Source organism: Hetaerina americana, unplaced genomic scaffold (assembly GCF_022747635.1).
Source record: "Hetaerina americana unplaced genomic scaffold, ioHetAmer1.1.p SCAF_3, whole genome shotgun sequence".
Classification (NCBI taxonomy): Eukaryota; Metazoa; Arthropoda; class Insecta; order Odonata; family Calopterygidae; genus Hetaerina; species Hetaerina americana.
In genome coordinates this window covers 92,065,329-92,080,132 of record NW_027286874.1, presented here as the reverse complement: position 1 = coordinate 92,080,132, position 14,804 = coordinate 92,065,329, and the positions used below count along the sequence as shown (strand labels likewise).

At 36.7% G+C, this 14,804-nt stretch overlaps 1 protein-coding gene across 2 annotated transcripts in view; it reads right to left on the bottom strand.

Moving 5' to 3' along the window:
• The window catches only part of LOC139690270 (poly(A)-specific ribonuclease PARN-like), a 31,555-nt gene extending 19,547 nt beyond the window's left edge, over nt 1–12,008 (bottom strand). For both annotated transcript variants that reach the window (XM_071587617.1, XM_071587618.1), the window contains exons 1-6: nt 11,927–12,008; nt 11,630–11,843; nt 11,402–11,544; nt 11,155–11,317; nt 3,608–3,914; nt 2,451–2,572 (exon numbers count right to left, since the gene is read on the bottom strand). In XM_071587617.1, the coding sequence (XP_071443718.1) occupies nt 2,451–2,572; nt 3,608–3,914; nt 11,155–11,317; nt 11,402–11,544; nt 11,630–11,843; nt 11,927–11,945 (968 nt within the window). In that variant the 5' untranslated portion in view covers nt 11,946–12,008. The remainder of the gene's footprint in view (nt 1–2,450; nt 2,573–3,607; nt 3,915–11,154; nt 11,318–11,401; nt 11,545–11,629; nt 11,844–11,926) is intronic.
• Nucleotides 12,009–14,804: the final 2,796 nt, after the last annotated feature.

The following is a 14,804-nucleotide window of genomic DNA, read 5'->3' as shown; positions in this document are numbered from 1 at the left end:
GAGGTATAACATGGAAATTGTAGGTGAAGAAAATTTCAGCAGTTCACATGAACAGGAAGAAATGGTCGAAGAAATGGAAAGACCAAGAAAAACAGGAAGTATGCTTATACATGCAGCAGGTAATGGAATGCTTGTAAACACAGAAATATGAGCATGTAAGATAGTGGCTGACACAAGGGTTCAATTGAGAGCTGTATCCAGTCAATCCTACTGAAAAGAACTGACAAAAAGGAAAACTATTTCATAGTGCAATTGACCATTATCAAAACTTGATGGGAAAGCTGTACCTACATTCACATCCCTAAGTTTAGACTATTTATCAAATTTACTATTTCTTCATATACATCTTGAATGTCTGCAAAGGGAGACAAGGGGAACTATGGTTCCTTCAGAACCCTAAATATCCACTCCCATAAATTTCAGACCAATTAATTTTCTCAACTCAGCAACTTTATCTTATAAGAACTTGAACAAAATAATGAATATAAACTCGAAGGGAATGGTATCCCCGTAAATGAAGTAGCCAGGATAGGGAAGGTAATAATTAATAAGGAAGACTGTCTTTTGACTCCTCCACCTAGTTTTCTAACTATTAGCACTTATGCAGACATATTTCTTAGTTCCAAATGTCAAATCATATTGCCATAGCAGATGATAAGTTTACCTGCACAATGTCAAACCTTATTGCCATTCAAGATAGCAGATGATAAGTTTCTATGCACAATGTGCTCCGAGAATATTATGAAAAATCAAGTTTCCATTATATGTCATTCGAGTTGCAACTCTATTTTTCATAATTCTTGTCTGGGATTATCAAAACCCATAATAAATGCAAAATGTTTTATCAGCTTTCAAAATTCATCATAAAAAAGAACAAAAACTGTATCATCTGTGGTGATCTTAACATTGATATGTTAATTCAGAGCAATTTTTGCTCAAACTCAGCCACCTATTAGCATGCTATGGTTGAATATCTTTGATAAGCTTGCCTACTAAACATACCGAAGCCACAGCAACAATTATTGATCATATAATTACTAATGAAAAATTGGCAAACAAAGTTGGTGTTTCTGTAATTAATCTAATTCTATCATACCAGTATGCTCAACTGGTGGTAGAGACTGCTCAAACTATGGAAACGCCAAAGGTTTACAAACGATTGTACACTAAAGAAAAAATTGAAAATTTCTGTGATATACTATCAAACGTGTATAAAACTTGGGTATATTTGTAGAACTTAAACTGTGTGCACAAAAAGTACAAATTCTTGCTAGTAAATATTAAATTTGTACTTGAGAACTGTTTCCCAAATGAGGCTAACAGAACACTTTGTGTAACAAATGAAGCTAAAGCAGCTACCCAAAAACTCACAGAGTTAAGTAGGATAAAGAGATTTAATAAATAAGTATAATAAATAAATTTAGAAAAAACAAAATACTTAAAATTTAAGAAAAAACCCTGAAGTAAATCTTTACAAAAAAGATTCTCTTCTGAAGAAAGTTAGCAGTACCAACTTTTCAGGTTTAACTATCAGTAAACTTGTGGAAAAGTGCAAATTTGTTTTTGAGGGTTGACCTTATTTGAAATCAAAAAAGTAACATTTTTGTACATGTATTAGGTATGTTCAAGAAAACATGTCTATTCAAAACAATGGGAGTATCCATTGTTATTTATTTATCGGCTTAATTGGGCGAGGTTGAGACTAATAGTCCCTTCTTCCACCTAACCTTACATTACAGACATTATATTGAAGACAATCACATACAACCAAACCCTAGATGGAGGGAAACCCGCATAGGCGGGAATCGAACCCGTGAATTTTGGGTTGGTAGGCGAGGACGTTACCCCGCCACCACTGAGGCTGGCATTGCTATGCCACAAGACAAAGAAAGAAAGTGAATATTAAACAGCGTTCCACTTCTTTGTTTCAAAAAGGACCCCTTTATGCTGGCATTAAAATTTATAATCATTTACCAGCAGGCAAATAAGATACCAACTCAGGTGTTTGAATCTTTTTTAATCAAGAGTTGTTTTTATGACCTAAATGAATATTTTTCGTCGAGGTCTTATGTGGTAATTTTATTGTAACCATTGCTCAAACTGTATGTACACATTTTTTTGTTTTTGCAAGACACATCTTATATTTTACCATTGTAAAATAATGAGATTAAATAATAAATAAAAACCATTTTAACTGTCCAGGAACACACTTTGAAAATTTCAATTGCAAATCATCTACAAGTGCTCAGCATGATGGACAACAAACACAGGGTATCAATGTGTTAAGCCAAACATAACACCATCCATTTTTTTAATTGTCATGAAATTATTAAGAGCTTCCCATGCATACCTTGATCTTTGTTAACTATGCAATCTTAGATATGTGATTTTTTCACTTATATGTACCAAAATGCACACGCATGATCTATTTTATTGGTGTAATATATTACCTTGGAAAAGCACGGTGAACTAAGTCTTTGAACTCATTGTAATCTTCAGGAAGTTCTGCACAAAATTGGTGTAGGCTGTGACATACATCCAACAGCATATTATGCCCAACAACTAACTTATTCTGAAAAAAAGTAAACCTCATGTTAAATATTTCCATTCCTAGAAACACATGTTATTCATTTCAAAATAAGTATTAAACAGTTTTGAAAATTGATATTGGGAGTAAATGCACAAATTACCATCAGTCAAGCCATATTTTTATTCCCCCAATCCTCTCATGGCAGACACAAAAAGTAAACTGCAACTTAAAACTCAACAAACATCCACCAAGTGCACAATGATGATATATCCCATTTCCAGATTTCCAATAAGAAACCTTCATTATTCAAGATTTTCTTAAAATATCAAAATAAATGCCTTTACATTGAACAACTGGGCGCATCTCAACTCAACTGCATCAGTGTCATATCAATATCCTAAAGGGGCTGCAGATTATGTGTGCCCTGACGAGTTGTTGTCATGTGATTGGGACAGTCTTAAATATCATGTGTATACACATTTACATACATCTAATGATTATGGTACATAAAACGCACATCCTGGTCTTCTGAATATAACAATAAAATACTCTGAAATAAAATTTGAATGCAGCATCAAGAGTTACAAAAGTCAGCCTTTATATCACCTTCAGGCTGTGTCACAGGCATTGCAGCTCTTTGCCGTCTAAAAGCTTTAATATTACTGTTTTTGGGTATTCTCATTGTAAATTAATAATAATTACTTCTTTTTCTTTCAGGGTAGTCATGAAAACTGAGGGGAATTTTAACTCAAGTCATAATTCAGCAGAGTTAGCTAAGACCCACATTTACCAGAGCTTCACGGAAAAAGGGGAGTACAAGAACCACCTGGAACTGAAGTCTTTTTAAGAAGTGTTACCAAAAATATCGACTTTTAATTATAATGGGGAGGATAAGCTAATAATCAGCTTCCCAGTACATTTAATGCATTATTCGATCATTGGTTATAAATCATTTGCAAAAATGCAGTCTGAGAATTCACTTGCTAGTGTACTTCAGATATTTTTACTATGAAAGCAAATATTTAATTTGCAAGCCACCTTACATTATAATATTCAAACAAAGTAAATTTGACTCACCGATTCAGTAATTGCACGTATGACAGTTGAGAAGCCCACAGCCAAATCTAACTCATCCATCATTGCCTTTCGCCACTCTTCCTCACGTCGTTTCAGAACCTCTTCCCGGTTTCCCTTTTCTTTAGTTAATATTACAACACGGTCACACCTCCCGCCCCCTTCCTTGATACCACTCTCCAAAAAGAGCCCATCCTCATTAAAGTTCTTCTGAAGAGTTTCAAATATTAGTTTCCTCACAAATCCATTGGTTTTTTCTCCCAATTCTAATCTCTTTTCAGGACCCTTGATGAACTCGTGAACTTTTTCACTGCAATGCATTTAATGGTAGACTTTTATTATTAAAAAATAAAAGAAAACCGATCAGAAAGAGATAATACTAATGGAATCATACACATACGAGTACATTAAGGGAAACGGAATATTACATACTATGGTCAATTTAATTGCATTTGGGAGTAGACTATTTTGTTGAGATTATGGATTACATATTTACAATACCAGTCAATGGTATCTGAACAATTTTTTTAGCATTACTTAACCTTGGTTTTAGATAAGAACAATATGATGACTTATTCAATGGCAGAAACAAAATTCCAAGTTGTATGCTTCTTACATAACTGCAAAGATGTTTTATTTGAAACATTCAAGTGCACTCTGAGAAAATTGTTTCCTAGAAAAATCAATTATTTTACGTTTGAATATTAATTAAGGCTAAAGAAAACTTTTCTGTGTAGTTCCCTATGCATCTTTTACTACCCATTCTGGATTCTATGAAGCAGATATGAAGGAGATTTTGGATGGTGCTCAGAGAAATTTACTTTCATATTTCCTCCAAATGAAAAACACTATTGATCAATGAATTTATACTTAATACTTCTTTCATTTCTTCCTTAAGGCAATAGATACAAAAATATTTCAAACTTGGGCCATTCTAAAAAATTTTCAAAAATTCTTCAGTGAATAGAAGAAAATAAATAGACTTTATAGAGAGATCATCATTAATTCTCCATATGCATTCATTTGCAATGAGTTGTTACAAGAAGTAGAGTGTTTCCAGTGACATAAACATTTAAAAAGAGCAATTATTTTGTACGTACACTTAGATGATTACAAGCATATTAATGAATTGAATCTACCAAGAGGCATAACGGTCAGCACTTAGTGCATATCATCCAGAGATGAAATGTTCCCATGAATTAAGTGCTCCCGAATAATTAAGCCTTTGCATATCATGTTTCATTTTATATTTTTTGCAACTAGTAAAAATAGGCTTTAGTTTTACTTTTAAAATGTTCTTCTATTTAATAATAGAAAAGTTTCACAAACTTTAGTGAACTCTTTGTTAAGATTGCGAATAAAAACTTTTCCTAATTACTTTTGATTAGAACTGTAGTCTTAGTCCTCAGTTTGGCCATGAAAAAATACAAATAAATTAATACATACATGCATACATATATTTTTTATTTCTATATCCTCCAGAATCCTCATCCATATATAGGTGCCAACTATACCCTGGCTTCTATATTAGACAGTGTACCACATCCCCAAATATTAGGATTAATAACCACTGTGCCTCATGCACGAATTCTTCCCTGTTTGTTATCCCCAATCCCAAAGCATGCCTACAAATATTAACACTCCCTTTGATAAATACTCTAGTGTCTCTATTCTAGCATCCCTCCCACCCCCTGACCCTACACTCTAACTCAAAACAATAAAGCAGGCGTTAATATAGCTCCTTGATTCCTGGAATGAACCAGGTATTAATATCAGGCATTTACTATCCAAACCTTCAGATATTTTCATTCCCCCTCCAATCCCAAAACCTTCCATATCAATCCCACTCTTCCTAATCTTTCCCTTCCAACTCCTCCCCACCTTCCCGTTCCATCCAGCGTCCTCCCCCAAGTCCCTTCTTTCCTCAGAGGAAGGTGGTTATGCCACCGAAAATTTGGAATGTGTATGATTGTCCCGCTCCTTGCCATCTTGCTCTTCACACACACAATAGTACATCATTGCAAGTGAATCTTTACAAGTCTTCCATCAAGAATTCAGGCATTCAGCAGCCAGCTTCCATAATGCCATAATGGCTTTCTTGTCATGTGTGAATCTTATTCCAAAATATCCTGGGAAAACTAAAGATCCTTCATGTAATCATTCTTATTTGTGTTTATTTTTGCTGTGTATCCTTTTGGCACACATTGATGCATTTCAATGTCAGTCCTTGACTGTTGGGTGATGTAGGAACATGAAGGGACAATATCAATTTGCAACAAGAAATCAGACAGGGTTCAAGTTTTTGTAGGTTGTCAGGCATTGGTAACAAAGGTATAAATAGATCCAATGCCATCCCATTTCATTTAGCAATAATCATTATGGAACAGAACACAATATATCTTATTCTAGATTTAGTAACTCAAATAATTTAAATAAAATAAATTATTTTAACAAAATTATTCAAATGAGTGTCACCAAGAAAGTGTCTCCTTTCATAGCCAAGAATTATCTTTGTGACAACACTGAATTGAAAACAACGGAGGATAAAACAAGTACAGAATCAATGACTTGGAGGACACAAGAGTGCATAATAATGGCATTAGGCCAAAGCTGCTAATGGTTGGATAAATTAAAAAGCAAAAACCAGAGCTATGTGTTATATCCTGAAGAAGACAAGCGGCAGACGTATGACAATATTACGCATTATTATTATAAGGTAATCTACTGGTTAAAGTAGGTTTTTAGATGGAAACAACTACCAAATAAATATTTTGGGACTCCTAACAAATCACAATCCAGCACCCAACTCTACATCAGGTCCCTCTTCATCTCTGAGTACTTTCTTCCTCCCTTCATCCCGTCCAACATCCCTAGCCTGCTCCTTCCCTTTCCTCGTTTGCCTAACATTCTCCCCTCTATTACAGTCTTCAACATCCCACTGCCAGTCAATTCCCCGACGGACGTATGACAATATTACGCATTATTATTATTATAAGGTAATCTACTGGTTAAAGTACGTTTTTAGATGGAAACAACTACCAAATAAATATTTTGGGACTCCTAACAAATCACAATCCAGCACCCAACTCTACATCAGGTCCCTCTTCATCTCTGAGTACTTTCTTCCTCCCTTCATCCCATCCAACATCCCTAGCCTGCTCCTTCCCTTTCCTCGTTTGCCTAACATTCTCCCCTCTATTACAGTCTTCAACATCTCACTGCCAGTCAATTCCCCTTCATCCACTTTTCCTGCCTCCATAGGATTTCTCCCAACAAACCACTCTCTTCACCCAACACACCAAGTACTTCCTCAATTGTTTTTCTTCGGTCCATTTCACCTTCTCCATTCTCCTTCACACCCACATTTCAAAAGCCTCCAGTCTAAGTCTATCCTCCTGCTTCAATGACCACGTTTCCACGCCGTACATAGCTACGCTCCATATCAAAGTTTTCACAAGTCTTTTCTTAACATACTTACTCAACGTCCCGGTCATCAACTCCCTCCTCCTTGTGAAAGCCTCTTTACCTAGCGCAATTCTTCTCCTTACATCCCTACTACTTTGACCGTGTTGGTCCAAAACACTTCCGAGATACGTAAACTGTTCTACCTGCTCTAGTTTTTGCCCTCCTATTTTAATGTTAAGCTTAGCCTTTTTCTTTCTAGAAAATCGCATAACCTTTGTTTTTATTAATATTGATTCTCATCCCATATCTGTAGCACTGAATTTCCAATTCACTCAGCAATGCTCGCAACCCCTTAGCTGACTGACAAACTAAAGCTTGGTCATCAGCAAACCTAACTGATTTTACGAATTCCCCGCCCACTTTCATTCCTACCTCCAGTCCTTCCCATGCCTCTTTAATCATTTCCTCTGCATACAGGTTGAACAGCAACGGTGACAATGGACGACCCTGCCTTCCACCTCTTCCTAACACTGCCCATCCAGACCCTCCATTCCCCACTCGCACCTGAGCAGTCTGAGACATGTACAGGTTGCGGATTAGTCTCCTGTCCCTCCAATCTATTCCTATTTTCTGTAATATGCTCATTAGTTTTTTCCAATTCACTCTATCAAAAGCTTTTTCGAAATCTACGAAACAGGCAAATACCTCCTGATTGTATACTTTATTCCTCTTGATTAGTGATCTCATTACTGCAATGACATCAAGCATACCTCTTCCCTTCCTGAACCTAAACTGACCATTTCCTGAGGTAATAACATATTTTCAGGCGTAACAAGGTGGAAATCCTTCATGATAAAAGAAGACACTTTGCAATTGTTCCCGGCTCAACTTTGCGGAAGTTCATGTTTATTAAATGAAGAACACAATGCATCTTTCCACTGTTCTTTCTTTAAGTACAACTAGTTTCAATGCTTAAGCGACATAACCAGGTACAGGATGACGCTTAAGCATTGAAACTAGTTGTACGTAAATAAAGAACAGTGGAAAGATACATTGTGATCTTCATTTAATAAAGACACTTTGTTTTTCCATATAGAATATTTTTACTACAATCTAGGTCTCCTTACACTATAACATTTTCAGGAAAATCTACGAAACAGGAAATACATCCTGATTGTATTCTATATTCCTCTCGATTAGTGATCTCATTACTGCAATGGCATCACACATACCTCTACCCTTCCTAAACCCAAACTGGTCATCCCCTAAGTGATCATTTGTCCTACTATCTATCCTTTAGTTGATGATCCTGAGAACAACTATAGCTGCGGGGGATATCAAACTTATTATTCTGTAGTCCTCACATGATGTAGCCTTTACCTTTTTTGGAATAGGAACTATCACTGATCTCACAGTCTTTCGGCCAGATTCCTTCCTCATAGATACTATGAATCAGTCCATATAACCTCTTTCTCCCACATTTTCCTAAACATTTCAGTAGTTCTGCAGGAATGTTGTCCACCCCCACAGCCTTACTTAGTTTCACCTCCCTTAATGCCCTTTCTATCTCATCTTCGAGTATGTCTGGACCTAAGCTATCTTCCTCTACATTATGTTCCTTTTCTAAGTCTAACCTTGTTGGCCTAATTTCTTTATCATACAGTTCTTCTACATATTCCTTCCATCTCTCTTGGACCTTTTCTACATCAACAATTATCTTACCCAACCTATCTCTAACTGATGTCACAGATCTTCCCTTCTTACTTCCCAATAATGATTTAACCTTGCTGTATAGTGCCCCAATTTTACCCTTCAGCAAACTTTCCATGTCCTTGCACTGCGTCTTCCACCATGCTTCTTTGGCTTTATTTGTTGCCCATGTCAATTTATTATTTAACTCTTTGTACTTCATTTTGCCTAACTCTGTGTTTACATTCTTATATTTTCTTCTCTCATCCATCTTGGTAATCATCTCATCCATGATCCATGGAATATTACGCATACATTAGACATTTTAACTTCAGAATTTTATTGATGGAGTTCATATTTGTATGCCTGAGGAGCAGATAATATCAAACAACGGGCCAAAAATCATTATCATATTCTTCAACTACTTAATAGCAATTGTAGGGCTTGAGAGCATTTTGAAACCATGATGATTCAAAAACTTTTAAAATCCACAAAGAGAATAGAAAAAACCCCTCATCACCATAACATAGAATTATATTAATGAAGTAATTCTGTGTTTCTGAATTTCACATTCTTTAAATTTTAGGGTAAGATGGAATCTATTCTAACTTATCATATTAACCTTTGAGGACAATACTGTAGGTGATTATTTCATTATTAACTATTATTAATGGTATCACTTCCATGATAGGTAAGCAGTTCCACCTACACTTGTTTTTCCCTACTATTTTAGCATTTAACTTAGCTTTACTCCTGAAAAACCTCACCACCTTTGTTTTACCAGCACTGATTGTACTCAATTTCTAATGCACTCCCAATTGTTGAAACCCCTTGGCTGATTACAGCTTTCACCGGCAAACCTAATTAATTTCATGAATTCCCCACAGGTTTTCATTCCCATCTCCAGTTCTTCCCGATAACCGATAACCCTAAATAACTTCTCTCCCTAACACTGCCCATTCCAACTTGCCACTTGCACCCGAAGAGTAGACCTGAACATGCAGAGGTTGTGGATAAGTCACCTATTCCTCCAATCCACTCTTATTTCCTGCAATACATTTATTAATTCAACCCAATTCCCTCTATTAAACCACTTTTTAAAATCAACAAAATAAACTAATACATTTGATTGTAGTCTCTGTTCATCTCTATTAGTGATCTCATTACTGCTATGGCATCATGTATGCATCTTCACTTTCTATACCTTGATGGCCCCAGAGCTGGGGGTAACAGTCTTGCCTGCCAACCTAGAGGTTGCAGGTTCAATTCCTGCCTAGTTGGGTTTTCCTTCACCAAGGGATTGGATGTTTTTAATTGTCTTCAATGTAATGTTTATGGGTTAGGTGGAGGAATGGACTAGCTAACACAGAAAGAAAATATGACATAGCAAAGGATAACTTAGGTCCAGGCTTACTTGATGGCAGGATAGAAAGGACATTTAGGGAACTAAAATCAAATAAGGCCTATCCCCTAAATGCCCTTTCTATCTCACCATCAAGTAAGCCTGGACCTAAGTTTGTCTCATCTATGCCATACACTCTTTCTTTTTCTAAGCTCGCTGGCTTAATGTCCATGCCACAATATTTTGCCACTTGTTCCTCTATACATGCATATTCTTTCCATCTCCCTTAAATCTTACCTGGTTCAATTAATAATTTTCCTCTCTTTACTTTGATTATTTGCACGGATTTTCCATTCTTACTTCACGACAGCGCTTTTATCTTTCTGTAGGGCACACCACTCTTCCTTTGTTAACTTCCATGGCCTCAAACTGCTTCTTCCACCATGCTTTATTCACCCGATAAGTATCCTGCCTCAGTTTACTATTCAACTCTTTGTGCTTTCTTCTACCTGACTCTGTATTTAAATTCTTCCATTTCCTTCTATCATCTATTTTTCTAATCAACTCATCTATAATCCATGGCTTTCTTGTCCTTTTCAGATTTACTTTTCCTTAAGTTTCGTTCATAGGTTGCGATGTAGTTTATTGATATGCTCCAAATTTTCAGCTGTAAGTCATAATATAAGTTCCCAATTACTTCTATATGCTTCACTTGAAAAAAACACTCCACAATTCAAAACTGAAATGGTCTCATCAAATGTGACAGGTAAGGAAATCACTTGAGTGACGAATGTGTAGCAGGAAATATGCTAAGATTGACAGTAAACATTCCTACAGCCATTCTACAACATACTTCTCGCTGAAAGGCGTTAGTGTTCACTTCTTTTGGCACATTCTGGGATTCCACCTTGGAACATTTTGAGGTCACATTCTATTCCTACAAAAATCACTTTCCACACACAAGGCACCACAGGGAGACAAAAAACCGACGGGTAAACATCGAGTTTCAAAATAATAGCGAATTTGTGACTGCCCTAAAGGGGGAACTAGATAATGAATAAGCAATGAAAAGTGTCTGTACTTAGATTCTTACAAAGTTAAAATTATAATTTACCATATCTCCTTTAGGTATACTACATACTTCTCTGGAACAGGTATACCTCCATTATTACTATTGGCATTAGAATTCTCAGCTTGCCTGAGCTCGCGGGTTTTCTGCTGGTTTTTAAATTCTTCTTTAAGCTTTTGCTCACCCACAAAATTCATATAAGGAATTCCTGTAAAAATAAAAAAAACATCGCGCACAAATTCTATGGCTTATAGATGGATCTGTAGTGTGTCATTTGTTACAGATGATTTACCTTCTCTGAATAACTTATTAAAGTCAAATCCTTGCTCCGCTAAAAACTCCATACATGAACTTTGACATAAAAAACTGGTATCTAGACTTCTTCTGCCATTGGTGTAAGGGTAGACATAAAAGTTGAATGCTTTGTGAGTATACCTGAAAGACATAGTTCACTTAATACGTTGTGCAATTCAGGTAGGCTAGTAAATTAGCTTAATAACGTCTACTTATTAACACTTGCCTTTGGGCCACACTGTCAAAATGAAAGGTACACAGTCCAAATTGAATGAGTAAAAAGTCCTTTCCACCATTTCTGACTTTTGAATAATATTCCCTTGGATAGTCAAACGCATTAACAACATTATTATCTAATAATCCAGTAAATTCTCCATCAATACTCATAAAGGAAGATGTCCGGATTGCCTCTTGAATTTCAGGCAGGAGCTCTCTATAGTCTGTATAAAAAAGATTCTCATGAAAACTTAGCAAAGAAATACATATTAGCCTCGAATTAAAATAAAGCAATTCAAACACTAACTCTTCCGTGTCACATTCATGCCGGTCTTTTCGGTCCAACAGACCACTTGGACAATTTAGACCAATGTTGTCATGGGACAAATCGACACGGAAGAACATCAGGAACGGAATATTTCTGTATCTGTAGAAAAGGAACGGAAAGCGCGGGTCACGAAATGAGAACAAAATATGCTAAATAAAATATACTTGCACATTGGAGAGAATCCAGATATACATTAATTCTATTACACTCACTTACCCTACATAATATTTAGCTGTAATAATAGTCGAGTGAGGATGGTCTCCTCAATCGAATTAACATGGAAAACTATTAGCGGAATATTGTTTTTCTTATATTAATAGCAGCAAGGCTTTGTTGTTCAAAATTGTCAAGACCCGTAGAAATCGTTGCATTGAACTATTTACAGAAACGCAAAGTAAATACATGAACTATAAAAATAAATACATTTTACAGATACGATTGTCTGGAGATTTTAAATTTTGAGTTCGTCATCAAATAATGAATTCATTCGCACTCCGATACAAATTGCTTTGGGACAGTTTACTCACGTTCGTTTAAAATGTAGTAAGAGAAATAATCGATTTAATTGATTTTCGAAGTTTAGATAAATAAATATATATAAACTTAGATCAAAACATTTATCTAAAATGTTTGAACCAAAGTTTTATACATTTGTCGTCGCTGAAGAGTGTTCGTTTTGAGGATATGCATATGAATATATATACATATATATATATATGGGTCGCAGTAGTCCAGTGGGTAGACTGCTTTTGGACTGCTGACCGGAGGGTTCCCGGTTCGATTCCCGGGTAAGGCACTCTGGGCACCTTCAGCTCCACCCAAGCTAGCTCGGTTACCAGGTCGTCCTGGAAAACCATAATCGGCACAGGGAAAGGAACTGGCTCCCCTACCCTAATGTGTGAATTTTCACATGCTGGGCTTAGTACACATATGCATGTGTGTGTGTGGATCGCAGTTCGATTCCCGGGCTTTCTGGGCCCCTGCAGCTCCATCCAAGCTATGTGATTTTTCGGGTGCCAGATCTTCCTAAGAATCCATACCCGGCACCGGGAAAGGAACTGGCCCCCCAACCCTAATGTGCAGACAGTGGACGGGAAGAATTATTGGAGAAGGCACAGGATATCATGTGTAAAGGGGCAGTGGAAAGCATGCAAGCATGGTACTTTGTACAAACGAAAATAATTGAACGCACACATTTACTGCAGCTTGTTGATGCTGAGGTACTTTTGGAATTATTCGTCAATATTTTTTTAATATACTCCGGTCCGTATGTCTGGCGTACTCTGAAGAAGAGAACTTATCTTATAAAAGAACTGCACCATTGGAGAAAATTTCATCCATAAAATATCATAGAGGGGAGAATGTTGGGGAAAAGAGGAAAGGGAAGGAACAGGATAGGGATGTTGGACGGGATGAAGGGAGGAAGAAAGTACTCAGAGATGAAGAGGGACCTGATATAGAGTAGGATGATGGATTTTGTGTTTTGTTAGGGGTAATAAAATATTTGTTTGGTAGTTGTGTCCATCCAAAAACCTACCTTAACCGGTAGATTACCTTAAAAAAATATATATCATAATAACAGGAAAATTAGAAGGATAATAGTTGTTTGGGAGAGATACGAGGGTCATCCGGAAAGTAGTACCCGTTCGTGCCGCATGAAGTGCTGACGACGCGAGTAGCCGCTGGACGAGGTCAGATAGCTTCAGTGGCTTGTCTGCCTTCTCTGAGCCAAGTTGCGTGACGCTAGCATTGCCTGTGTTGTTTCTGTGATTGTTTACAATGTTTAAAAAAATTGAGAACGCCGCCAGTTGTGAAGTGAGGGCAGTGATTAAAATCCTCAATGCAAGAAACGTTCGCCCATGTGATATTCATCGCCAATTAAAGGAGGTGTATGGAGACAATGTAATGGACGAGTCGTCTGTTCGGCGGTGGTGTCGCAACTTCAACATGGGGAGGGGGAACACACACGACGATGAGCGTTCGGGGAGACCGTCTGTCATTACAGACCAACTGGTGAGCTCAGTTGACGAATTCGTGAGGAACGATCGGCGCGTCACAATTGATGACATCTGTGAGCATTTTCCCAATGTTTCTCGAACAATTGTTCATGAAATTGTTAAACACCATCTGCATTATGCAAAAATTTGTGCAAGATGGGTCCCTCGCGTATCTCAATGAGCTGGCGGCGAAGGACTATGCAGCAGGAATACAGAAACTTGTCACACGTTATGACAAATGCCTTAATTTGCTTGGAGATTATGTTGAGAAGTAGTTTAAAGTATCCTCTTTCAAATAAAATTTTTTATGTTTGTTAATATTTACTTTTGTGTCTTTATTTCACGAACGGGTACTACTTTCCGGATGACCCTCGTATGTCAAATTATCGTGGGCGATGATGGTTTCTAATGAAGACATAAAATTACTAATTAAAGGATATTTATTATAAAAGTTCCTTTCACAGTCCAGCGGCTGGATTGTGGCATCAATCATAGTGTGAGCAGCTTATTCATGTAGTGATTCTTTTCGATAAGATAATTAGTTATTGCATCTAAAAACTTTGATGACAAAACTAAAGAGAGATTTTTAAAAAAGTCTATATGTAGTATAACCTTTTACGGTTCAGATACATGGGCATATGGTGAAAGGGAAAAGAATAGAAAGTTTATGGTGTGCTATTAGAGGAGGGTGGAAACACATCTTGGATGGATTAAATGAGCAATAAAGAGGTCTAAAAGAAATGAGAGGAAGAAGAAACTTAGAAATGCATTTTTATAAATAAAAGGAAACTGGTTTGGCCATACTTTTATATGTCTACGGCAACTCTGTGGAAGAAAAGGGCGACCGAGAAAAAGAAGGA